The 27866-nt window shown below is 42.4% G+C and overlaps 1 protein-coding gene across 1 annotated transcript; it reads left to right on the top strand.

The window, feature by feature from the left end:
- The first annotated feature begins 361 nt into the window (after positions 1-361).
- kcnb1 (potassium voltage-gated channel, Shab-related subfamily, member 1) lies at positions 362-27532 on the top strand. Its single transcript, XM_084543056.1, has 2 exons — positions 362-1100; positions 25489-27532. Exons 1-2 carry the CDS (start codon positions 501-503, stop codon positions 27412-27414), a joined length of 2526 nt encoding a protein of 841 aa, XP_084399182.1. The 5' UTR covers positions 362-500; the 3' UTR covers positions 27415-27532.
- The last annotated feature ends 334 nt before the right edge of the window (positions 27533-27866 follow it).

Raw genomic sequence — 27866 nt, 5'->3', positions numbered from 1 at the left:
AGTAACCTCCATCTGTTCACCAAAGATAGGTTTATTGTTGATTCAGAAAAGAAGCAGAAGGGAAAAAAAAGCCAAACTGAATAATGCTATAAATAATACTACCGGTATTTAATAGTAAAATATCTTGAAAACATGCAACTAAAAAGTCGGCGTTTCTTGTCTTTTTGACATTTTTGGATTATTTCATTTGAAGGATTTATAGAAGTTTGAAGTGATAGAGCATTTTACAAGAGGTAGACATAAACTAGAGAAGTCAGAAAAAACAAGGATGAGTTCAGGTTGTCAGGTTGATAGGCTTCTCCTGGGGTCATGCCCCTGCATGGGGCCAAAACCACAACCTGATACTCGCCATATTAGTCTGTGATGAGTGTGATCCTTCATGTCACTAGATATGGGCCAAACCTTATAATACTGATGGTTTGTTTTTGTACCATGATTCCTTTAGATACCACAATGAATGAAATGAAGATCAACTGTAGTCCATAACCCTGGCCGTGTACATGCTTCCTCAACCTACAGTCATCATGGAGAAGTCGTTGGCCGAGTTAAATAAAGCCGGCTCCAGGTCAACATCATCGCTGCCCCCTGAACCGGTGGACATCATTCGCAGCAAGTCCTGTTTCCGCAGGGTCAGGCTGAATGTCGGGGGTCTCCCGCACGAAGTCTTGTGGCGAACGTTAGACAGGCTCCCACGAACGCGCTTGGGAAAGCTAAGAGATTGCAACTCCCACGACTCCCTGATGGAAGTGTGCGACGACTACAACCTGGAGGAGAACGAGTACTTTTTCGACCGGCACCCGGGGGCCTTCACGTCAATTCTGAACTTCTACCGCACGGGCAAGCTGCACATGATGGAAGAGATGTGCGCCCTGTCGTTTAGTCAAGAGCTCGACTACTGGGGCATCGACGAGATCTACCTGGAGTCGTGTTGCCAGGCCAGGTACCACCAGAAAAAGGAGCAGATGAACGAGGAGCTCAAAAGAGAGGCCGACAATTTAAAAGACAGGGAGGGAGAAGAATTTGACAACACCTGCTGCGCCGAGAAACGAAAGAAACTCTGGGATCTCCTGGAAAAGCCCAGCTCATCTGTTGCAGCGAAGGTAATTGCCATGGGAGTGTGAGTGTGTGATTGATTTAAACAATCATCTTCTGACATGATGATGATGATATGTGCAGGCCAACAGATGCATCTTTTTTTTTTTTCTGTGGATGGCAACGTCAGTCTGTTGGTTTGTCGACCACTTTGGTCCAGTGACTTAAAAATCTCCGCAACTACTGGAGGAAGTATTTTATATACACTAAGTTTATGATCCCCTTAGGATGAATTGTTCCAATCCCTATCGATCTCCAACATCCACTATGAAACCAGAATTCTTGTTTTTGGGGGGTTGCATATTTCAGATATTTGTGGTGTGAGGCGAGGGTTACCTTGGCAACCAGAGCCTGGAATGTCCACAAGCGACTAGTCAGCTACAAACCAAAGTGGCAGCTACGAAGCGTTGGGTAACAAGCAATACTGCTTTCTATGCAGGCCATTAGTCTTGTAATATACACGTATTTCATCTTTACTGAGGGATCACGTCATTTTGCACACAAAAATATCACATTTGTGTGACTATCCAATTTTGCACCCATAAAACTGACCACTGACGCCTTTTTAAAAGGCATTTACAGTTGCTCAAAATTGACCAATCAGGACACCTCTGAATGTTTTGCTCTTTACCTGTGTTGTGAGTGTTCCGAGCATGGAAAGGATGGACGTTAGAGAAAACCCGTCAACATGATTTATTAGTGCAGGATATGTGTGTGAGATTATCCATTAGCGCCATTAGTGTTACTCAAGAACTGGAAAGAAAACGTCTTAACAGTCGGATGAGTTTAGCAGCGGAAAAATGAAATGAAAATGGCTGTCTGGATGCACACGGCATAAAATTCATCATCTGCATCTGCTATTGCTCTAATATCAAACCAAGCGTCAGTTGCTATAGCATCAACCCTAACCATTACCCTACACACAAAACAGACTTTCAAATACACACAGGGTTTGCAGATTTACATGCACAGATGCATGCTCAGATCGGCCATACATCAATATATAATTTCAGTGTCACGTTGCTTCCAACACTCTCAGCATAAAACACATTTCTGGCTTTTGAAGTAATTTCTTTGCATTATCCTCCGCGTTCTGTTAGTTGTTTGTCTGTGACAGCAACACTCATCATTCTCAGACAATTGGATTGGAGAGCCTTCGCAGAAGGCTGGGGATATTGAATTATATCTTGGTGCGCACATAAACAAAGGAGTCAGAAATGATTTGGGATCATTTGAATCATTCAGATAAATCAGTGCGTGTGAGAGGACGGATTTGACGTGACATTATTGCACAACTAGCAGGAGAGAATTGTTGGAAACCAAGAAAAGGTTAGTTGGTAAGGTTAGCTCAAGATTAAGTCTGAGAAGGCAGCCAAGTGAAATTGAGCAGCCACTATATGCACAGTATGCGGTCTGGGCATACTGCTCAAGCACTTTATTAGCAAAGAATATATATAAAAAAAAATAATTTGACAGCACAGCAGCTGCTAGAATTAAAACATCTTTTGGCTGTTAATAGTATTCAGTATCTGGTTGAATGAGCACGTAGCCCTGCATTTTGTTTGTAACAGCCATCTGTTGAATAATTACGTCCCTCACTCTAGTGCACATTGTTTCCTTATCTGAAGGCTACATCTGCCGACTCCTATCCTATCAGCTGTGCTCACGTTTAGTCGGTGCAAAACATATATTTGACCCCCTTACTGAGAGCCACACCTGCTTCTGCAACCTGGGAGACCGCACCAGCGCTAAGCACGAGCAACCTTTGATCGCACTCTTCTAGGATGGACTGGAGCGATCAAAGAGGAGGCTCTCTCTTTCCAGTGCCGTGTTAGGGGAAGAGCCAGAGCTTGTTTGGCGTGCGGGAAATGGAAATGTAACTATTAGCAATTTGTGCTGGCTTGATGCTTTGCAGCGAGGATTCGTGAGAACTGTCAGCTCTCACCCGCAAACAGACTGAGACGAGTGCTGCGAGTCTGTCAGTGAATTGTCTTCTTCATAGGAATCAGAGACACACAAAATCAATGACTATTGTGTTAGAGCTAAGAAAGTGCTGTAGCCTACAAAAAGGAGATGACCGCTCTGATTCAACCACACGTTGCTGTGTCCATTATCACACCCTGATAAATATCTGTGGCAAAGCGCTTTGGAGCGCTTGACCCAGATGGATACGCCACTTCACTTGGAATAATGACACAGCAGATCGCTTATTCATTGTGCTTCCTGCAGATCTATAGCTCCCAATATATTCCCATTGATAAGTACATCCATTAAAAAGAGTTTAGCCATGCCGTTAATTCACATCATCGCTTGGTTTGGCATCGTTATAATAGCGTGGAGGATAGTGTGCCAGAGAAAAACCTTGACACAGAGTTTATAAATTCCTAATTAGCTTAAAAGGGCAACGTGAAACCACAGACCCAGCTGCTAAAAGCACAAGTCGGGTGTGATGCGTTGTCTTAGGTATTTTTTTAATAGACTGGAGCAAACTGTGGGCTAGTTGAGTGGTCCAGCTTCAACCACAAACTGTCCCAGTCCTGGCTCATCAGCTGTGCTCTCCTGTCCTGGGTCAGAGGTGGGAATGTACGCGCAACAGCCCATAAACAGTTGATGAATGGTAGAAATGACCACAAAACAAATGGTTACCAAGCAACAAAAGTACAATTTTATCATTACTGAAGGAGTCTGTCTATTGAGCATTAGAGTAGGTCTATTTGTAGGTCTGTATCTGCGCGTGTGTAATTGCACGTCTGCTCGGTTCCTGTCTGCACAAAGCAACACTAGAAGGTCGATAGCAGCTGCGATATTTCTCAAGATGTTGGGGGAAAAAGACCGTGCCTGTGTTCTTTCTTCCCCGCCGTCGTTCCTGTCTTCCTCTTTTCCCTTCGCTGCCTCATATCTCTCCTTCCTGCCTCTTTTCTTCAGGCTCCTCTGCTATACCTCTGACTAAATGTCAGGGAAATGTCACATTAATTATTCTCCAGGAGACTCTGGGCCCAATTTGAAGCTTCCCTTCTCTCTGTTTACATTCTTTGGAAGCCACAGCATTGTCTGCCTCTTGCTCAAATCAGATTTGAGTCATCATGAAATAAGATTGTGTCTGACCGCTGGGAAAGCAGTTCCTAACAGTCAGATTGGCGCCGAGAAAAGCCTTTTCCACCTGCTGTGGCCTTTAATAAAAACCAAACTACTGTATTATTGGTCATCAGATTAGAATGAGTTTTCATTAATATTAGATTCTGTTTGATACTTATATGAAACATGGAATGCAATATTATCAAGGGTTCGGCTATAAAACGATTTAAAGAAGAAACCAAAGCTGAAAATAAAAATCACTGTCATTTTTGTCCTTCATGCATCTGGAGACAGAGAATTAACAGTTCCCACTCCATCAGTGGGCATTGTGCATCAGATGGCAGGCAACAAATTTCAATTATGCTCCTCTCATGTCACACTTATGATGCGGTATAAACGTGGTTTGGCTATGTTCCTACTCATAAGTCAGTCTGCAACAGAATCTGTGACATGAAGCAACCAGACTAGAATTTATTACTGCTTCTGACAGCTGGAAAGTCACAGCTAGTCAGATGATGTATGGGAAGTCATAAAAAACAAGACACATTCATGGGCTGGATCCTCCACTGCCTGAATTCTCAGACTGAATGTCTCATAAAAGACCAACAAACCTCTGTACAGTTATAAAGAATCCAAATGTCTATGAAATATATTCATTCATTCATTCATTCATTTTCTGTAACCGCTTGTCCTGTGAAGGGTTGTGAGGGGGGGCTGGAGCCTATCCCAGCTGTCACTGGGCGAGAGGCGGGGTACAACCTGGACAGGTCGCCAGTCTATTGCAGGGCTAACACAGAGAGACAGACAACCATTCGCATTTACATGCACACCTACGACCAATTTAGAATGACCAATTAACCTAACCAGCACGTCTTTGGACAGTGGGAGGACACACGGAGAGCATGCAAACTCCACACAGAAAGGCCCCAGATGGAATTGAACCCGAAGGTTTTGAGCGTTCGTGCATTCTTCATCGTCTATTTTCGGTCTCTTTGAGGCTAGACAGCCTCATTTGGGAAGGACACACAGGTTCACCCCGACCTTCGCATCTATTTTAAGAGCCCTGAATAGTTTTTAACAGCTTTGAGTTTTAGCTAGCCATAGCATTAGGATAGCCCCTGCCAAGATTTTAGTGCTCCTTTTTGTCATCACAGTCTGGACACTTTGGTATGTATTTGGGTAGTAACACTTTCATATTCACACAGAACCTTCTCTAAGTAAGATTTATTGTGGTGTTCCCCAAGTGTCCACTTTGGGCATACTATTGTTTTCAGTTTTAATGCTTTACTTTGGTCAATCTAGCAGTCTACCTCGGTTATCTTGCCTGTCATCAAATGTCGCAAAACATCTTAAAACTTGATAAAAATGAATAATTTTAGCCTCTTGGCTAGGTTGCCTGTCACAGTTTTGAGGATCAAGTAATTAATGTTATCCAGACATATTGATTAATAGCAGTCCATCCCTGAGAATTGTGGCAAAGAAATTTTCTGACTTTTACAGTCTTGTTTAATGTTTTGTGTGTGTAAATGGAACTCCTCAGTAAAAAGCGCCAGAGGAAATTGTTCTTACATTGTGAATTAACATTAATCATTTCCAGTTCATTTGTATCTGGCACATGTATCTAGCCTTATGCCATCTTATAAACTCTTCCATTACTTTGTATGGAATAGCACGTTTATGTGAGACAAAAACAGAGACACAGCCTTCAGTATGGAGAACAAAGCACATTCCTAATCTCGTACGTCCTGACGACCGTTTCAGGGACTGCCAATGAATATTTTAAGGCACGCTGTCAAATTTTTGTTATCCAATACCGAAGCACTGGAGATAGTGCTTCGGTATTGGCTTTGATGTCGCTGCGATTTGATCGTGAACATCATAACATTATAAGTCGACAAAGTAGCTGCAGGGTGTACCTTTTAGTATAGCTGTAAGTCCTACATGTTTCAAAGACCACTGAGAAGGAGAAGGTGAGTATCAAGTCATGTTTGTCTCCAGCAGGAAGCTGTTGAGTGACCACGCAGTACTGAAGTCACCAATTGTGCTTGATAGGAGATTAGGGGGAAGTAACATATCAGGGTTTCCCAGGTTATTTGTCCGTGTTGTATGGGTTTGTGCGGTGCAGAGATGTAAGCTGGGATCATATGTGCTTGAAGATTGAGTGCCCCAGCGATTGCTTTCATGCTGGTTGCTCTCTCCGCCTGTCACACCGTCTCCTTGTCAACAGCAGTGCCTCTTATTGTCTCTTGTTACTTGCCCTGAAGACAGATTGAAAAGCAGCTATAAAGCCTCTCCTGCAACCTCTGAAGGTTAAAGCTGAAATAAACTCATAATCTTTTATGCTATCTGGCCCATATTTCGGTGTTACCCATAATAGATTTATCGAAATGGGAGCGCGTAGGGAATTAATTATCCACTCTGACCTTTGACCGTTTTTGTTGTCACAATTATGCAAAAGCACACGCACCAAAATTTGCCAAGCACACAGTTTCTAATGCAGTGAAATACAATCTGTGGAGTTTGTAATGGAGTTAAATGTAAAAATATCTCACTGTCTCCTCTACTTTCTCTTTTCTCTATACCCCCACCCTCTGTTACACATGCACACACAGCCATCCAGACTACACAGACACATAGTGAAAGGCTCAAAAAAATAAGGCTGACATTCAGAGTGAAATTGTCTTTAAATTAATATAATTAATAGCGTTACTTACCTTACTAATGTATGTGTCAAGATGTATTAGTGAGGTATTATGACAGTAACATTACTTACACATCCTACTCACCGACGTTAAAGGCTCGAAGACTAAAGTGTAGGAGTCAGAGCTGCTGGTAGACTCAGTGAACCTTTTCGAAAAAAACAACAAAACCATGATTATTCATTCATTCATTCATTTATTTTTCTGTAACCGTTTGTCCTGTGAAGGGTCGCAGGGGGGCTGGAGCCTATCCCAACTGTCATCAGGTACACCCTGGACAGGTCGCCAGTCTATCGCAGAGCTAACACAGAGAGACAGACAACCATTCACACTCACACCTACGGCCAATTTAGAATCACCAATTAACCTAACAAGCATGTCTTTGGACGGTGGGAGGAAGCCGGAGTCAAAACCATATTTTTGGACTAAATTACAACGGCAGTGAAGATTTCGTGTTACGTGTCCAAGAAACTTTTACAGCCAGAGAGCAGCATAACTTTTAGCCAGATGGACGATGGCACACGGAGGACTTATGTATCGGCTGAGAAATTATGACGATGATCTTTTAATGCAGAAAGATGGCTGCCTTCCTTATCCTGCAACCTGATTGCCAAAGTCATTTGCATATCTCAGCCAACAACAGTTTGGTGCATCAGAAAATCCAGTTTAAAAAATCACATCGAAGATGCTTGCGCTCATATATAGAGAAGAGTTGATTAGCTTTTTGGGAGGAGAAATTAAATAAAAAAACATTTTTAACAATGTGGCAGCCAAGTCAATTTGGTTGAATTGACAAGAACATATTTGTTTGATATTGTGTCTTGAACTTGAATTTCCTGCTTTTTGGGCATTACAAGCGAGCGGGACAAGCTGTGGACACAACACTGACATATTATCTTGTCTCTATTCACAAATAGTTGCCTATTGATATTTCAAATAATACACAGGTGGCAGCATATTGCTCTGAGTGTATGCATAACTGTGTGAACAAATGGATGGGTCAAATGCAGAGAAAGAATTTGAGATCAATAGAGTAAAATCAGTCACAACATTATGACCACTGACAGGAGAAGTAAATAACAATGACCATCTTGTGACAATGCAATGTTCTGCTGGGAAACTTTTGGACCTGGTATTCATGTGGATGTTACTTAGACATGTACCACCCACCTAGACCAGACCAGGCACCCCCACCTCATAGCAATGACACTCCTTGATGGCAGCAGCCATCCCCAGCAGGACGCAGCCTGACACAGACACACACACAAAAACAGTTTAGGAACAACTCAAAAAACATGAAGAATGGTAAATGGTAAATGGCCTTGCTTTTATATAGCGCTTTTCTACCTATTGGCACTCAAAGCGCTTTACAGTCATGGATGCATCTACCCATTCGTTCACACAAGCACACACACATTCACACACCAGTGCCACGCACTGGGAGCAACTGGGGGTTCAGTGTCTTGCTCAAGGACACTTCGGCATGTGGCACATTCCAGGGATCGAACCGCTAACCCTCTGGTTCGTAGACAACCCGCTCTACCTACTGAGCCACAGCCGCCCAAGAACAGCACAAGGTGTTGACCTGGCCTCCAAATTCACTAGATCCCAAACTGATCAAGTATCTGTGGGATGCACTGGAACAAGTCTGATCCACAGAGGACCCTCCCCTCAACACATAGGATCCAAAGGCCCCCACTAACAACATTCTGTTGCCAGACACCACAGGACACCCTCAGAAGGCCCATGTCCATTCTCTGATGAGTCACAACTGTTTTGGAGGCACAAGGGAGACCTACAGAATATTAGGAAGGTGGTCATAATGTTATGCCTGATTGGTGAATTACTTACAATGTAATTGTAACTATTATGTAGTGTATCTTTAGTGGGGAGAGACTATTTTTTGCATTTCTTCTGATTCTTTCTGATTTACACTTTAACTTAAAAGCAAAGAAAAGCAGAAAGAAAAGTTGTTAATGCCTTGTCTAGCTGACTGCACTAATTAACAGTGTGTTGATTACAGAGGTGGACAGAGTACACACCTTCACTACTTGAGTAAAAGTACAGATACTCCTTGTCAAATATTACTCCAATACAAGTAAAAGTAGCTTAGTCAAAATATTACTTACGTAAAGTACTAAAGTATTTGCTTAAAAAAATACTTAAGTAAAAGTATTTAAAAAGTATCTCAGGAAATACAGGAAAGGAAAGTAGGTTTATTATCATTATACAATCCACTGATGCGATTCTAACGCACGCGCACACCCACCCAGTCTCTCTCTACATACCGCGACGTGCTTTTTCAGGTTGGAAGACGAGTTCTTGTAGGCCGTGATATAATTTGTTCGCGGTAAGCACAACAAACATTTAAACTGAAACGAATCAGTTTTTGTGGCAAAAATCTCAAACATGGGTTTGAGATAAGGCCTCGGGTGCTCGGTGGGAGTTTCTCCAGGTGTTTCTCCAGTTTCTTCCTCCATTGTATGGATTGTATGGCATGACGTATACGACGAAGACAAACCATATGCAAATCAGCAGAAACAGTTTATTTTCTCAGAAGTTTGAAAAAAACAATAAATAAAAAAATAATCAGCTGACGTAAGCTCAAAAGTAGCGAGTAACGAGAGCATCAACAGAAATGTAGTGGAGTAAAAAGTACAATATTTGTCCTTCAAATGTAGAAGAGTGAAAGTAAAAGTATCCCCCAAAAATACTCAAGTAAAGTACAGATACTCAAAAACTGTACTTAAGTACAGTACTCAAGTAAATTTACTTCGTTACTGTCCACCACTGGTTGATTATTTTGCTAATAAAAAGGGAACACGATGTATATTGTGTTTATATCCCATTACCATAACCAAATTATGTTATTCTACAGAATAACTCCACATAATCACAGCAATTGAATGGGATATACTAACATCAACAATGTCAGGAATACTACTTGAAATAAAATAAAATTTCCATCAACTGACTGGTCAGGTTGTTTACGAGTTTGAATAGCATAGCTGTGCGCACAGAGGGGTACCAGAAAGATCTCAGCCAGCTCCGGAGTCATTCGAGTCACTCTCAAAAGGATGTTTAAATTCCAGCGAACCGATGGCACAGAACAAATCTTATTATTGACTCAGTAGTATAATATGTTATTGTTGGGATTTCACACAGTATATATTAATATTGAGTATTTGTTGGATCCACAGAAACTTGATTTGGTGGACATGGACCTGTCTCATTCATGCTCAGTTCTGCTGATGTTCCTCTCAGGTCTGGAACCAGCCTAAACTGAACCTGCAGCTTAACCTTCCCTTACGCACAAGCAGCTTCTGGCTTTTCTTCAGACTACGGACAGTGTACGGACAACACTTCTTGTTTCTGATTGGACAGAACCTGACAGTGTGATGCCATTTCCTGTTTCTACTTCGCTGTGTCCGTGCACGAGTTTTAAACCACGTTGGAAAGAATAGAGGATGAGTTGGCATTAATAGAGGAATATTTTGAAAGAGGACATACATATAATGTCATTCTTGATATGCTTTCAACCCATCATGACATTAACATGTCCCTCGGAACCCTGAAAGCACGGTTGAAGGAGTTAGGACTGAAGAGACGGGGCAACTACGTCCTAATCGTGCATCCCCTCGGCCTCTTTAAGTAATGCCAATGTCTTTCCGCAAGACATGCAGAAATTTGGCAAAGACTCATACTTCCTGACCATTCACAAAGCTACTTGACTGGCAGCGAAACAACCAATCACATCAGCTTATATTTTAGCACGTGTTCTGCCCAATCAGAAACAAGAAGTACTGTCCCTACACTTTCCGTAATCTGAAATGTCATTGTGTTTTCTGTAATGTCGTTGTGTTTTGTCGTGCTTTGACCTTCAGGGCGACCGTAAAGAAACACAGTGTGAGTAGACAAGTAAAAACTGTATGACACAATGACTGAAGAATACGACTAACGACTAATGCGTCGTTGACGGTCATTCAAGGCAAATCTTGGAGAGACTGAGTGAAAAGCGCCATGCCGAGTTCATTGTATAGTAAGGCCGAAAGTAGCACCGGAAGTAAAGTAGCTGGCTTACTCGGAATGCGTGTGTGAGTGTGCATATAGTCAGTTGACACCCAGGTTAGCCATGCAGGAGAGGTTACCATGGCGACCTTTCCAAAGTGAGCTTTGTGATACCAGAACACAGCAGTTAAGAACAAGGATAGCTACATGATCCACAAATTTTGCATCATTGTGCAGCCTGGAGTAAATTTTTCGCACCTTTCGGCTCAGTTTTGGTCCCCTCCAACTTCTGACTTAAATATCCACCTCATTAGCTTGTCAGTGCACCTCTGTGGTTCACCGGGTTGGTGGCTAATCTTGTCTGTTTTGTAGTGCTCTGATGATAATGTAAAGTGGCAGTATCAGAACTGTTTTACTGGAAACGATGTTGATGAAAGTGAACAAACAGTGAAATGAAAATGAGCTGAAAATGCTGAAACACTGAAGGGAAATGCAATGTGATCATAATTTGTGGGTTTGATACTACTGGGGATCTTTTTTTCATTTTATACAAGTATCCAAAAAGTTGAAAGCCTTGCAATCCTCCTCTGTCACTGTCAACAGACTGCTGGCTGTGTTGTACATAACAGAAGTAAGGGTCTGATGTATCTTTAACTTTAACATCTTCAACAAACTAATTCCAACTGTGGCAATTGCCATTTGATACATTAAGGATAAATTATGCGAAGATATCACCAAATCACCAAGAATGGTGAAGATTATTAAGGTAATGATAATCATTCATGTTATGGATCTGATTTTTATAACTGGTTAATGGTAGACAGTAGTTTAGTAAAGAGTTTGGGAGTACGCAGTAGCTGTTTTATGCAGTGTGCTGCATATTTTATGTTCATTCACTGTTACCGTGCGGACGTCTGAAGTTGTAGGGCTTGAGTTGTGTTTGTGCGCACTTTATAAGTCATGTCATGCATTTTGTAGCAGATTTGTAGCGTCATCTCTTCTTTTTTTAGGCTTTCTCTGAGGTGCAGCTTCGGTGTGTTATCATGCAACAGAACTGTTTTAATGAAGACAGCTTTTTTCGTTTGCTCAATTTACGATTGTGGGATTTATTTCAGCGGACATGTTCTGTTTGTTTGGACAAAAATTCATAAATGATGTAGTAGCGGTCATCAGAGCAGCAATCCTGCATCTAATGCTACGGTTGTATTCAAAGGTCCATTTCAGCGGTTGCGGATGGTGAGGCATGGGAGGTATAGTCCGGAGTCCCACGCTGCTGCTGCTGCAAAGCAAGACAAGATCCATTGTTCATTCAGTTTGAAGTTGAGCTGTTACGTGAGCACTGAGTGAAAGACACTAAGACTTCAGTGTCCCCAAGAGGAGGGAAGCTTGAGGGCCAAAGACTGTAGGAACTGGAAGAAAGAAACAAAGGGATCTGGAGTGGCTGTAAACATGAAAGAGAAAATAACATGAGACATGTAGGCTGAATGTGAGCCAGGCAAACAGAGCATGAAGAAGCTGCTTTGTGACTAAGGGAAAAAATCACATGCAGAGCTTGAAAATAGTTGAATATTCAATCTTCTTTTAGCCTGTGGTAAGAACACATCAAATTAAGTCTCGTCAGTGCGTGGCATTTGTCAAATTTCCGTTTCTTATAGAATCTATGTGCGTCATAGGATTGTATCTGTAAGGCTTCACATGACGGCAGGAATGATCTCTTTAATATTTATCATTAAACTTTACAAACAGTAAATCCTCATTTAGTTACTGAGGTCCAATTAGCGTTCCACTCTTTAGACTTTTTCACATCACACAGAGAGTATTCCTATAATTGTGAAAGAAAATATCTTTACATAACTAAAGTATTACTGATACTTTGTATTTTAGTATTTGATTCAGATTATGTTTGCTGTGTTTAATTAAAATGCCAAGTGTCTATCACATTATAATAATACTCTTCTTGTAAACCCAATGAAGACTGGGAAAGTTGCTAGAACCTAAAAAATGTCAAGAATTAGGCACATTTACGCCGTTTAAATGTTGTAAGATTCAATAACGGGAAACCCTTAGATAATCAGTTTCACGGATTATTTTGCCAGCGTAGTTTTTGGTTGCCTTCGGACCAGATTAAATTCTAACGGCTGAGGCTCATATGCGGGACACTCGTCCACATTCCCAGAGGTGAAGAGAACAAAAGCTTCTGTTTTGCATCTGGCTTCTGGTGTGAGCGAAGAAAGAATAAAAACAAAAAACAAAACAAAAGTACAGCATCAAAAAAACAAATCTTATCAATTAATTTCCATCTTGAGGTGCCCTGTTTGCAGAAAAAAAAAAACAATCTGGGACACAGATGCTCTTGGGAAAACACATGTATGATTAAAACAAGAAGAAGAACAAAGAGAAGGAGAAAAACAATAGTTTTTCCGTTCTGCATGTGACTTATACACGTTCTTTCTTTTGTGGAAAAAAGGAGGCCGTGATGTGGTGTATCATATGTTTTATTAAAGAGATGGTGCTTTCAGTTTTACAGCTGGAGTGAAGTAGAGGTCGTTCACTGAAATGCTGTCTCACTCATAGAGCTAAAACTGTGCTGTATAAGTCTGCGAGTGAGTGATTAACACTGAAGCGCTGTCAGTGCTCGCCATCAAGCAGAGTGCTCATCAGTGAGTGTCACAACTGCTGAATCACATGACGCGGTATACAGTAAAATATACCGTTTGGGCAACAATGTTCCCTTTTTTGACAGTCAGCGGGGAAACTGGGAAGAAAGCGCAAACTGATAAGATGTTGCAACTCTGGAAATAGTTCTTGCAGTTTTGGTGGAAACCCTTTTTTTTTTTTTTCCTTTATTTTTATATTCATTTTCAACAATACACATTAATACACATTCAACAATACACAATAATACACATTCACACAAAATGTATGCATACATGTTCCAGACAACATAATCTAAATCGACACTAAGGCATACCAACTGTTCCAAAACAAACACAATGGAAAAACTAGACATCCTGTAGGAAACACCCACAACAGCAGAAATAATATACAACAGACAAACAGGCAAACAAGACAAACAAAACAGCAAACAAACAAAACAGACGAAGAAAAATTCAAAAAAAACAAAAAAACAAACTACAACATCATGAGACCCAAGAACTGCTCAGGGAGAGCTCCAACCCTCCCCTTACACTTAACTCCTTCCCGCCCCCCATGTGACCCTCCTCTGCTGCAAAAAAAAAATCATTAAAAAAAATAAAAAAATAAATAAAAACCATACATGCCTATCTACATTAGGGTCTTGGCTAACTCTAGAGCCTCTTTCCTGATTTGAATGGCCCTTCCACTAGATCTTCTTACTCTGGCCGCTGACAGCTCCATAGCCAGTGTTTCCACCAACGTCTGGATCCACTGTGATATAGATAAACTATGTGGTGGGTGGAAACCCATTTTGTCAAAACAGTGGTCACATTTTGAAGAATGAAGAGCCCACCAGTGAGAACACAGACCACCCAGAATTAACGCTGTACAAAAAAAAAAAAAGCAGAAAAAGAAAAGATTCATGCCAAGTTTGCAACTATTTATAATGCTGTTTCAAGTGCTACAGTGAGTACTGAGAATATTACCAGCAAATGGTATACCATGTAAAAGATGGACATAGCTACTGGGTCTAAAAGTGAAGCTACATGGAAGTGTGTATTATCACTAATTACTGACTGCAAAAACTCTCAGACCTCAATTCAAAAATGGTGAACTAGTCACTATGATGGCAGTAGGTATTCATTCATTTCTTCTGGTCTGAGTTTCAAGTGGCGCTCGAAAATAACAATTCCAGATATTAGGCCTCAAAGATGGCTATGCTTGGGTGTGGGCCTGGCTTCACTGGAGGCACTGGACTGGAGGCGGTGACAAGAAGTTCTTGGGTCCTGCATCAGATCCACCGCTCGCTCGTCCCCAGCTCCTCCCTCCCAATAATATATGGTCACTTCTGGCTGTAAGGGAGGAAAAAAAAAAAGCAGGAAACTGGCAAATACTTCAGTCAACCAACCGATGGGTGATATCACTGCAGCTAGGTCTGTCTTTTATATCGAGGTATTCATACAGATATCCTGGCATGTCACAACTGGTCCATATGGATGCAACGTGTCTCATTCTATCCACTGCTCACTGTCCAGCAAAGTAGAACATAGTTACTTCTGTTGGTTACCTGGAGCAAGGAGAGACAGAACCGTTGCTGCCTGACTGACCGAGACTGGCAATACCTACAAGACGATAAACCCGCTGGGAGCGAGTGACCGAGTGAGGAGGTGTCTATAATTACGAGACAGTGAAGGTTTTAATTAAGGGAGGAAAAAGGAGGCATGTCTGTGAAGCAGCGAGAATACTTTAAGTAACGGGAGCTGAGCCTAGCCTAGCAAGGAGCTGGGGTGAACGATAAGAACCCGAACGTAGACCGGAAACGATCAAATCGGCTCACATGCACCATGTGTAAGCCTACTTCTCCAGAGCTGATTCCCCTGAAGGCGGAGATGGTTTGAGCAGTCGTAACAGTGGCAAGTGTTTGCGTCTGTCTGCTGCAGGAGCAAAGTACAGCTGTACAATGTGTAGGGTATTGTCAGTTCCAGATGGTGCACTGGATATACTGTACGTTGCATCAAGTACAGCTTGTCATGCACCTTGCGTATCAGCGCAGCTCGAAGTTGTTCGCTTGAACTAGCACACAGGCTTTGCTTTATTCTGCAGCATACTGTGTTATGTCTTTCCTGCCACCCAGTAAGAGCATAAAAAGGTAAGTTTATGTTCATGACATTTTATGAGTCCCATGGAGTGACTGGTCTTTAACAGTTACATGTTCATTACCTTAATAAAAGTTATTTGATATATGGTCCCTGCGCGTTGCATCCAATCCTTAACTTTTATACATGTGCACAGAACAACACAGTCTGTAAATCAGAACTCACAGGAAGCTGTGTCTACTTGTTGTAGCTGTGGCCGCTTTCTTCATCGGCGGATTTGACTTGGCCGTGCGGGCTGCGTGGAAAGGTTGGATGGATGACTTTGAAGAAAGTAAGAAGGCCAGATGGAAATACACTAAGGTGAAGGAGAGACATTCATCAAGCCGGGGGCTGATTGTGAGCGTACGGAGAGAGCACTTGACTGCCGGTGCGAGAAGCCTTTCACCTTGATCAGCACTTTCACCAGCGCTTCGGACTACTTTCAGGTTTCGACATGTAAACCCAAACAAAGGCGCACACATGGTATGGCTCGCAAACCGTAAACGCACCGCCGTGCTGAGATTATTTTTAAGTCTAGTCTGTCATCGGGAGTTACTTATGTCTTTTTCTAAATTCAGACTGACTGTTTGATAAACCCTTAATCCAAACAGTGATTATTCGATCAAAGCAACTGTAGCTGTGTAGACGCGGCAGACCTGTCAAGCTTCGCCGAGTGTAAGTCACTTTTAAGTTTAGACAAGTCGCATTGCTTTTTGTTTTTATATAATCTATCTATACTTACACACAACACAAGAAACAGACTTAAATGTTCTCCCAGACTTAAATGTTTATGTAATTGTGGCGTAACAGATGGCTTGTACACACAGAAAGAATTTCTGCTACCTTTTCTATCATTTGGGGCATTTCCACAAATAAAAGGTTAGGCTTTATACCAGTAAATCAGTCCCTTCACTCACCTTACTAGTTTGAAACAGACACAACACTAAGCCTTCATGGCAAATACCCGATGTAGTTTGTTATATTGCAGCAAAATCTTATATAATTATTCTATCATAGCTCTCTGGTAAAAGATTTGGAAACACTTGAACTGTTTGTGTGATTAAAAACCTTTACAACCGAATGTAACATTATTTAAAAGATGTTTTTTTTTTAATATGTTTTTGAGTAGATATTTAATGACAGAAAATAGGGCTAGGCTCTTATTTAACTACTTTTGTGAGTGCAATCTGGAATTCCAGAAAAACAAAGTGTTGTCACATGCTGATTAGAGCGACTGATTGGCTGTGCAGATGTTTTCATTCCAGCAAACCCAGACAAACATGTTAACAAAATACTGTTTGACGTAAGAACGACAAGGTTGAAGAGTGAAGTATGTGTTTATATGTCTTGCACTTGTCACGACTGTACAAGGTTTGAACCCAAGTGTACGACTCAGAGGAAGCCGGTAACACAAAATCTCTCTCTTCGAGGAAAAACGCAATCCAAGGTAAAATAACAAAATGTTAAATAAATAAGGAAAATCACAAAAGCTCAAGGAACACTATGACCTGGTCAGAACAAGGCTGAGACGGAGCTGGTTCCACTGAATAAGACAGGATGATCTGGCAAAGGACTAAGCGAGACACAGGCAATATATACATACTGGAGTAAATAGGCACAGATTGTGAAAACAATCAGGACAGGGACACACAGGAAGGACAAGCTAACTACAACACAAAAGGAAACGGTTAACAAAATATATGTAGAAATAACAGAAAAATAAAACACAATGCAAAACATGAGAAGCTTTACTTCTTCAGTATGACAGCATTGGACTATACCTCACCTGTACAGCCCAACAATTGCAAAAATGTGTCGTATTGTCGCTATTCTTAGTGGTATTCAGGTATTCACCCTGCACTCAGGGGCGTAAACTAATTTTGCATCCAATGAAACGCTTTCTCAAATCTCCCTACCCTTGAGTCTTTCCTTCACCAGCAGCACTGCTAGATTTCTGGAGCAGTGCTGCCGGTGCTCTATTTTTACAGCAAGCATTGTAATATGCGGAAACAAATAGCCCTCTGATAGCTGTTTCACTGGGACGTAATAAGCTCACTAGTATCTCCAACATCAAACAAATTCAAACCTCCTGTTTTGAGAATAATTAAGTCTGCCACTGTGTAAATGCATAGCAACAGTAACTAAGGGAGGGTGGGTCAGTTATCTTCATGTAGATTAATTTACATTATTATAACACAGAGCCACATGTACTGTGCGCATTGGTAATTGGATCATGGAGTGTTCATTGTGGACATCCTGATGCTCCATGCTCTCTTAGATGTGTCATGCGCTGACATTATGGACAGATATTAAATTGTTGGGAGCAACAGGGGCTGTTTTAAATGCAGAAAACATGTGCTTATAGCTCGCTGCCCAATTACCAAAACCTAAAAGATTTGCATGTTAATTTGAGTGTAACTCTCAAAGGGATTACCAGCACTGAGGCTGAATGGCCACTGAGCAGAGCTCTCACCAACTGTGAAATATGCAGTGATATGCTGTTAGTAAGTTGAATATCTGCAGTAAGCATGTGTTTGAGTGCAGGATTAAGAGTAATCTTGCCTTTACTGCTCTTTGCCCGTGAAAAGAACATGTGACATTCACGTCTTTCAGTGCAGGTCGCGCGGCTCTTGTCTTTGTTTCTCTGTTTTTAAATGTGTTTACGCTCTCTCCGTCTCTCCTCCTTTATTTTCCTTTTGCTGCCATTACTAAAATGTTTAAAAGTTCACTGTCACTATTGCCATGGCAACTGTCATTTCTGTGAGACTTGCAGCTGCCTTCTATTCAGGCGTCATTGTTGATTGACCGCGTGCGCGTCTCTCCCTCTCGGCATCTCTCTTTGCGTTTCAAATCAATCTTTGCTTTTCTTGTGTTTACCTTTTTTTTTCAGTGACTCTCTGATTTCTGCCCGGAACAAATGATCATGGATTGCGAGACTGGGTGAACTAGTAGAAGCAGCATCCCTGAGCAATCTTGATGTTTAAGTCGCGGCTGAAGATGAATGAAATATTATGTTATTTATAATGAGCAGCAGGGATATTTAAAGCTTTAGCACATATTACCATGTTCACTGCAGGATAATCTTATGTTTCCTCAATCTAAATGTGTCCCCTCACAACACCGATCAATATACCTTCAAATCTCCCTCCAGTTCTCATAAATGCTGTCCTCCCAAAGCAATTCCTGATGAAAACAGCTTCCTTCAGTGCACATCAGACCGTATACTGTTTCTATTTATACAACCACCATGGACCAGTCAGAGTTTAAATATAGATGCTGAGTCTGGATTCTCTTCTTCATCTGAAATGCATGAATAATTGAGAGGGAGAGGAGATGAGGTGGGATTCATTCAGGAGATGGATGGTACAGGCATAGATTTCCTATGTACATTAGTGGTTTACTGAATGGGGTTGTGGTGCACTTTGTGCATGCAAGTACGGCACGAGTTTAGGAAAAGTTTGATGAAGCCCCCCCCCCCCCTCCAGAAATGGCTTGTTACATAGAATTACATGGAGTTTTCTTAGAAAATATAGAAATACGAAAAAATCAAGATCAGAAAGTTGAAATTCTGAGGATCAGTTTCCAACACAATATTACAAACATGTGGAATGTACTCACAGTTAAAGCAGTCGTAGAGTTTGTAATGTAAATCGTTTAAATTTAATATATTTCATTCAGCCTAAACATCACATAAATCATGGTAATTCATCAATAGACTCTTAACTATCATATGATACTGACCATCTATGAGATACATATAAGAACTAGATGTGCAGTGTGGCCTTAATGTCCTAAAGAAGGAAGGTCATGATCGTGGAGACACTGGCAGCATCTCCCGAGACGAGGCCAGAGATGCAAGTCATTCATTTTGGCAAGTTGTGGGAGGTTAAGATAAACGAGGCTCCGCTGTTCAAAGTTAAGAAGTGATGTCGGGTGGGGAGACTACAGCTGAGCCTCTGCAAATGTGTGTGCGTGCATTTCAAGCTATCATGCTGGGGGAAATGTGGAAGACACAGTCTCCTCCCGTCTCCATGGAAACCCCGTCTCTTTCACAGGCAGAGAGGCAGAGCCAGTCTACATTCAGAATCAGGGGTGTGATTTATTCCTCATTATTTAACACTCACGTTATTACTCGCATGCTATTGACCGTTGACGGTAACAACTCGGAGGAGGTGACGATGAGTAGTGTGTTCATGTGAAAACATCTGCAAAGGCAGGTACTGCCTTGCAGAGTCATTTATGAAGTACTCTTTCTCTTTACACATAATAATGGCGGCTATTAATTTGGGTTCAGTAATGGGGGCACGGTGCCAGGGGCTAAAATTAGCCAACTGAACTGTTGCAACCTATGCTGAAATTCAAAAAGCCGTCTGACACAAATAAGAGAAGAACCAGCAGACACTGAAGCGGTACAGATGGTTCAAAGCAGGGTGAGCTCTGAATCAGGTACAAATGGGTGATACAAGGAGGGAAAGAGGGAGGGAGGGAGGGAGGGAGGGTGAGACAGAGACGAAGACTCTGTCAGACTTGCTTTTCACAAGCAGGTCCACGTAGCCACCTCCTGTCGAGCTTCAAGGGGGTTGTCATGGTGACGGTGGCTGGCAGTCGAGGCTGGGAGAGTGCTGCACGGTATCCCTGTGGCCTCCGATGTGGCTCAGGGGATGATGGGAAAGCAAGTCAGCTGTCGGTGGGTCTCAGTAATCAAGCGAGACCTGGATTTACTCAACCGAAAATAGATGCACCTTTGCAAAAAATAACCTCTTCGGTCGACACCTATTTAAGTGTTAAAAGTTTTAGAGCGGGTCCACCAGGTGACCGCTGGTGACATAAAATGCGACTGGACTGGGACTCACAGGAACAGGAGCTTCCACTATTAAAGCACAGCTGTGTGTCTCTTGCTCCTGCTGCTGCTAATGAGGAAGGTGCCACTCGGAGCACCGGGAGCCTGGGAGTTCCTGAGCTCTTGGGATGCCACCAGACTTAATGCAGTGTGAGAATACTAACCTGAGCTGCACCTAACCAAATAAATAACCTCACGCCAAGCTGACTAAACCACTTCTAAGAGTGCCGAAACTGCTCATAGAAAAATAACACAATCCTCTTATAAAAAAAAAAAACATTTGACCCCCAAACCAATACACAACACTCTGGTTTAGTGCGCTGCTATATTGTACTTTGGTTTGGTGACTTATTACTTGTGCTAGTACTACATTTTTGCTTCATTTTGACCAGATGTTTGTATTTTCCAGGATATAGTTTGGATTTTTGCAGCTTTAGTATTGAGTTCTGGCCTAAATCTTTTATCAGTTTTGTTTCCAGCCCGGCGCAGGCAGCTATTTTTCTTTTTAGTTTAAAAGCTCTCCTGAAATCAGCATAAAACAGCAGATAGAAAAATCCCGCGATGAGTCGTTGAATATACTCGTGTTTTTAGCAGCTGAACAAACTCACCGTTCATTCGTGAAAGGCAAAAAGAAGGCAACAAATGGACTGATACACTGTATACGCCAGAAATGAATAATTTTAAATAAATGCTAATATTCTTATATAACATAAGTATGTGGGTACAGGTCTATTTGTTGCATGTAAGTGGCCAAAAAAATGCAGCTCTGAAATACAGGCTTTATATTCTGCACATTAGCTCGTCTCTCAGTGGCAAGGAAAACAAGCTCCTTACTCACATTTGCACCACTGATTTCATAATAGGGATTTATAAATATTACTCATTTTACTCAAGTCTATATCTATATATAAAAGGTGCAAAGTTCAACGCTCTATCCCCGTTGGACAAGCGCCCAGATGAGCAGGCCCGACCCTGACAAAACTGGTGTAGCAAAAAAAAGAAAATTAATCACAGTCGTTGGGACAGAGCCAACATGAAACCAGGCCACTGTGTCTGAGCGAGCTGGTGCTGGAGCAAACGGCAAGCACAAGCACAGTCAGACGCCCGGAAATAATTGTAAATGAATAACCCCTTTCCGGAGTCTCGTATGTGTACGCCCCTGGAGAGAAGAACGAGGTGTATGCATAGTGTATGAGCCAATATTCCCTGTGAAATAAATGTCACATCTAAAAGCTTATACTTTATTCCATGTCCAAAAAAAATAAAGTCTCTCCCACCTTTATGTTTGGGTGGGCTTTGAGAGCATCCTTCACAGCAGTTGTGTCTGGAAGATCTCCTCCTACAGCCTAATGAGGGCTGGTGTCACCTTGTCCTATAGTGTCTATTGTGTCGGCTGGCCCACATGACAGTGTGTCGTGAGAGACACAAGCCAGTGTGATCGGGCTTTGTTTAGTGCCACAGTGGGATTTCCTGTCAGTCTGCTCTCTCTCTCTCTCTCTTGCACACATGTTGTCTTCTCCTCTCCTCTAGATATAAATATATCTCCCTCCCTTCATCTTTTCTTGCCTTTATTAGGCCACCAATGAGCATTCGCTGATTCTGTGTCCAATAACAAAGCATTCGTCGCAGGCAAACCGCAAGACATAAAGGGCATCATCTTGGGTGCGGCCAGCCACTATGAGCACTATGTTTTGTTATGTGGGCCTCTGCGTCCGCCGAGAGTCTATAAATAGCCAGTAATTCTGTTGATGCCATTAGAATCATGTCTAGCGCGCCATTCAACCTTTTTCTAGACATGTGTTTGTTTGTGGTTTCCTTTATATGCTGCGAAAGGTCGTCTCGGATCTGCAGTTCAGTCGTTTTATGAAATTAGCGCCCTGTGACATCAAACGTCTCAGGGAAACAAAGAGATAGAGGCGAGCCAGGCAGCGTGAGAGAGTCCCCGTGGGGTGTTAGAGGCAGGGGCAAAAGGGACATATAGGCCGGTGGGAAATGTGCAGGGTTTCCTAGTGGAACTTAACCTCATATCCGTAACGTTACCCAGCAGCACCAGTGTGCCTTCATTAAAGGCCTTTTTATAGCTTCTCAATCCTATTAGCTCTGTCCTTTTTTGCCCTGCTCTTCCATAGCTACAATCTCCAACGCCTCCAAGTTTGGGATTTATTAGCAGCATGTCTCTCGTTTATTGCTCATTACAGTTCGGTTGTGTCTTTATACCCTATGGGTGAACTTTAACGCGGCCTGTTTATGAAGATACAGTAGGTAAAGCAACACCCTGTTATTAACTTTATGAAAACAAATTTCTCTTTAATGGCATCATAATTGCGCTGCGCCCTCTCTACCCCCTTCGCTTTTGTGCTGCCCTCATCAGCCCACCCTCCCTCTCCAGTCCCAGCACCTCTCTGCTCTTCAAGGGTTTGATTCAAGTGGATTTTCTCCAGGGCAGGGCAGGGGGAGAAGAGCACGGAGGGAAGAAAATAAACAGATAGGGTCATTATTCAGGTCTGCCATGACGCTATGGCAACAGTGTCCTCCTGCTCTGATTGGTCGTAGATAAGGTTTGCCTTTTTAGCCATCACTTTTACACCTGGGAGTCTGAATTATTAGACCGTTGTCAAGGACCTGGCTGTCAAATAACTTTCTAACAGCCGCTGCTATCGCCCCGTTTACGTCAGCGTAATTTCCTCTGGACTATTTGTAGGGAAACCCTGCATCAATTGCCGGCCTTTGGTCTGTTTGTTTACACCAGGGACTGTGTGTTTAACCAGTAGAACCAGTTCATTGGTGAGGTTTTGATAAAGCTCAACAAGAATATAAAGGAGGAGTGTATTATTTTGCACAGGTAATAATTTATAATTCAAATTACGCATTTCATTTTGTACTCCTCTATATTAAATTTTACATGGGTGCCTTTAATATATGCCTACACTGGTCTGAGGCTCATCTGCACCCATCTTTTAGAGAAAGTATTATAACTGTGCTGTGATTTACTTCACCATATAACATCCTAACCTCTTTTTGTGTGGGCTATTGCCAAAACCGGCTCACTGTTCTAGCTACAACCTCCTACGCATCATCTAAGTTGTGCTGTTTGGAGTTTGGAGTCATTTACTTTTAATATAACAAGTGTAGACCACAGTTCACGAAGCAGTCCCGCTCTTGACCCTGTAAATGAATAGATGATCTGCTGTCAAATGTCAGTTTATGCTAAATACACACAATATAGACTGGATTACACCGTGACTCATCGTGACTCAGGCCAGGCAGGAGCTATTCTCTTATACCTCAGCGTCATGATCACAAGAGAGCTGCTTGATTTGTGTCCTTCGCATTCGCCGGTTTTAGAGGAAATTTATTAATGGCAAGGACGCTAATGTCTGAGTTCATCAAAAGAGAGAGGGAAGAGATCAAAAGAGTTTGCATATTTTATACACAGCCCGAACGGAAGCCTTACAAATCCCCCAGTGTCTCCAGAAGCAAAACATTGATAGGCCATTTACCCAAATTGCATAAAAAACTCTCTGTAAGCGTGGAAATTAAAATGTGTTTTGGCAATTTAAGTCTGCCCTTTTAGTCTGTGATATGGCATTGATAACATAAAAGCATTCTGGTAAGATACTGCAGAGTGAATGGCAGTGCAACATGTTCTCGTGCATTTCCCATTGTGCTATACTGTTACTTGTTTAGCTCAATAAGCTCGAAACTGCAAGATTAAAACACTTAAAAGCAAGTCAAATTATTTTTTTGTATGTGTGTTTTGTTTTCTGTTTACACCGCAAATACTGCTTGAGAGGAGAGCTGTCATATGGTGCTAAAAGAGGTGTAGTCTGCCACCACGTACTTGCCTGTAAGCATGGTTGGTGGAGTGTGGGTGGGGTTGTGTGTGTGTGTGTGTGTGGGTGTGTGTGTGTGTGTAAGGTTACTGTTTTTTTTTGTTTTTTTTGACAGACTTCCCAGTTCTTCACACTGCGTAATGTGAATCATCAGCATTATCTAATGCAGTGGATTGCGAGGACGTTGTGCTCTTGACTGCTGCATGTTGACTATACGGTCAGGTGACAGTCGGGTCTCTCCTGTCTTAGTCTAGGGAGGATCATTAGAAGGTGAAAGCTGTGTAAAATAGCACAAGGATATTGTTTTAAGCTAATTGTTCAATTATAAACGGGTAGCACAGAAGGCTTTTCCATCATCATGATTCACCAAGTCGTTGATTTGGCCAGTAGGGAGTAGGGTCAACACTGTGTGAAAATGGTAAGCTCATCCTAATTATCTGAGCATGCAAATTTCACTGCAGGAAAGAGCACATCTCAGCTCTTGAGGGCCCCATCTGTGATCATAGTCACCATGAAACGATGTTTTTTGTAAAATTTTATAAAATTCAATTAAAAATAAAATAAATTAAAATTAAAATTTTTGACACACTGGAGAGGATGTTCACCAGGTCAGATATGTGATGCTGAGATGCTTTTGTTTTTCACACTCACTCATGTGGATGAGGCTGATAAGTGAGCCATGAATAAATAAGCGGTGGAAGTCGACCTAGTCCATTAACTCTCAGCCAATCCCACAATCAGTCAGTCATGTTATTGAAGGTTTATTTACACTGTAAGATTATTGACATTCATTTACCATCTTTCGTGCTGCAGTCAAATCTTTTCATAAATACATTGGAGGTGCATGTCTTTTATTGTGCATACAGTTTGATTATCTAATCGCAATAAAACATTTATGCTTAAGTGCATACTTGACAGTGATTTAAACTGTTATACTGCACAGTACTGTGCAAAAAATGTAAGACGCTAAGAGCGCTAAGAGCAAACATCATTACAAACATCATGCAAAATGCAATAAATGGAAAAATCTAAATCATAGCAGCATTTTTGGTGTGCCTCTAAAACAGCATTACTCTCAGCCTTTCAGAGGTACTTGCGAAGTAGGCTGGTTCAAGCATCTTGTATTTTCTGATCTTTACTCATATTACCGTTATAATTTTGTCTTTCAGATCTTGGCCATTATCTCCATCCTCTTCATCGTGCTGTCCACCATTGCACTGTCTCTGAACACCCTTCCAGAGCTGCAGGACACGGATGAGTTTGGCCAGTCCACGGACAACCCACAGCTGGCCCACGTGGAAGCTGTGTGTATTGCCTGGTTTACCATGGAATACCTGCTCCGTTTCCTCTCCTCCCCCAATAAGTGGAAGTTCTTTAAGGGCCCTCTCAATGTCATTGACTTGTTGGCCATCTTACCCTACTACGTCACCATCTTTCTGACAGAATCCAACAAGAGTGTGCTGCAATTTCAGAACGTCCGGCGCGTGGTTCAGATTTTTCGGATCATGCGCATCCTGCGTATTCTGAAGCTGGCCCGTCATTCCACCGGTCTTCAGTCTCTGGGCTTCACCCTCAGGAGAAGTTACAATGAGCTGGGCCTTCTAATTCTTTTCCTGGCCATGGGTATCATGATCTTCTCCAGTCTGGTATTTTTTGCCGAGAAGGATGAGGAGGACACAAAGTTTAAAAGCATTCCAGCTTCTTTCTGGTGGGCTACTATTACTATGACCACTGTAGGCTATGGAGATATCTACCCTAAAACTCTCTTGGGAAAGATCGTGGGTGGGTTATGCTGTATAGCAGGAGTACTTGTGATTGCCCTACCTATTCCCATTATTGTAAATAACTTTTCTGAATTCTACAAGGAGCAGAAGAGGCAAGAGAAAGCACTTAAGAGGAGGGAGGCCCTAGAGAGGGCAAAGAGAAATGGTAGCATTGTGTCAATGAACTTGAAAGAGGCGTTTGCTCGTAGTGCAGAACTGATGGATGTGGTTGTGGAGAAGAGCGAGAGGCCTCACGACAACCACCTCTCTCCGAGTCGTTGGAAATGGACTCCAAAGAGAGCTGTATCAGAGACAAGCTCGAACCGTTCTTTCAACGGCCAGGAGTTAGGCTCTCCCAGCAAGGCCAGAGCCACCAGCCCACAAAGGTTAAATGTTCAGAAGCTAGAGGAAATGTACAACCAGATGGCAAAGACACAGTCACAACCCAACCTTAATGCTAAAGACAGGAGCTCCAGAGTCAGCAAACAGAGGGATGAGATAGAGCTGGGGGCCATCCAAGATCATGGAGCACCAGTCCTAGGAACCAGAGAAGGTGTTGGGGACATGAAAAGCTTGTCCAGCATTGACAGCTACATCAGTTGTGCAACAGACTTCCAGGAGAATACACGCTTCCCCCATAGTCCAGGAATGGACCTTGGTGTTCAGGAAAGTAACCGCTTCTCACAAAGTCCAGCCACAGCTTTGAACCTGCACGCCAGTTCAAAAACAGGCCATCACACCACAGGAGAGCGTGAGCCCATGCTGACTCCTGTCTCTGTTGCAAAGTCCTCATGCTCGGAGAACGCAAGGAAATTCTTCTTTTCCGGGAACTCCTCAAAAAGCCTTTTTCACAAAGGAGGCTGTGGCAGCGAAGGGGAGTCAGGACCATCCCCGCTTTCAGACACCTCGGTTGTGTCAGACCGCTCTCTGTTAAGCCCTGAAGTTTCTGTCTACACCACTGCCAGCAGCAGGACCCCGCCGAAGTCTCCAGATAGCACCACCCTGGCCCCAACTGTCTTTACTTTCCATGACTCCTCCATCAGCAAATACATTGATGCCGACACAGATGATGATGAGCACCTCCGCGACATCTCGGACGCCAGTCCCTCAGAGCGTCTGCTGGCAGGTGCAAGCCCAAAACGCAGCATTAATATAAATTACCAGAGGAGCACTAACCATTTAGAAGCAGCCCAGAAAAAGTTGGGCCAGAATTGTCTGTTCCCCCTTGAAGGGATTCGTGGGATAGCTCACGAGAATCACATAGGACCCGAGATGGCACGTAGACCAAAGGTTGAGAGGGGTCGTCAAAATACTGTGGGCAAAAACCTCTGAGGTACAAGTGAAACAGAACAGGAAACTGGGGACAGAGTGTTTGTGATAGAGACACCAGACAAGCTAAAACACTCTATAACCCAGAGACAAAAGAAGAGGGAGAGACAAGGGGTCTCACCAAAACATTTCAAATATTACCTTAGTATGCCACTGGGTAATAAGCTCTGGGTGAACATGTGTGGAGAATACTCGCCGTTTCTAAATTGGAAAATGTCACTGCCCCTCCTTCAGCTCATTCCTATTAGAGGTATTCCACACACACAAAAGAGCACTCCCAAGTAGCAGTGAGTCTGTTCACAGAAGCAAAGTTATCAGAGAAATTGAGCTGTGCTGTAACCCAACTGAATGATGGTTTGGCTGCAGGGGGTGTCCCAGCAGCCTACTTTCCCCATTACTGAGTTCCAGTCCATTTTGTAGTCTTGGAGATACAGGAAAGGACCTAGAAGCCTATA

The sequence above is a fragment of the Chelon labrosus genome (genome assembly GCF_963514085.1).
Source record: "Chelon labrosus genome assembly, chromosome: 4".
Classification (NCBI taxonomy): domain Eukaryota; kingdom Metazoa; phylum Chordata; class Actinopteri; order Mugiliformes; family Mugilidae; genus Chelon; species Chelon labrosus.
Note: the sequence above shows the minus strand (reverse complement) of the source record. Positions and strands in the feature narration are given on the sequence as shown.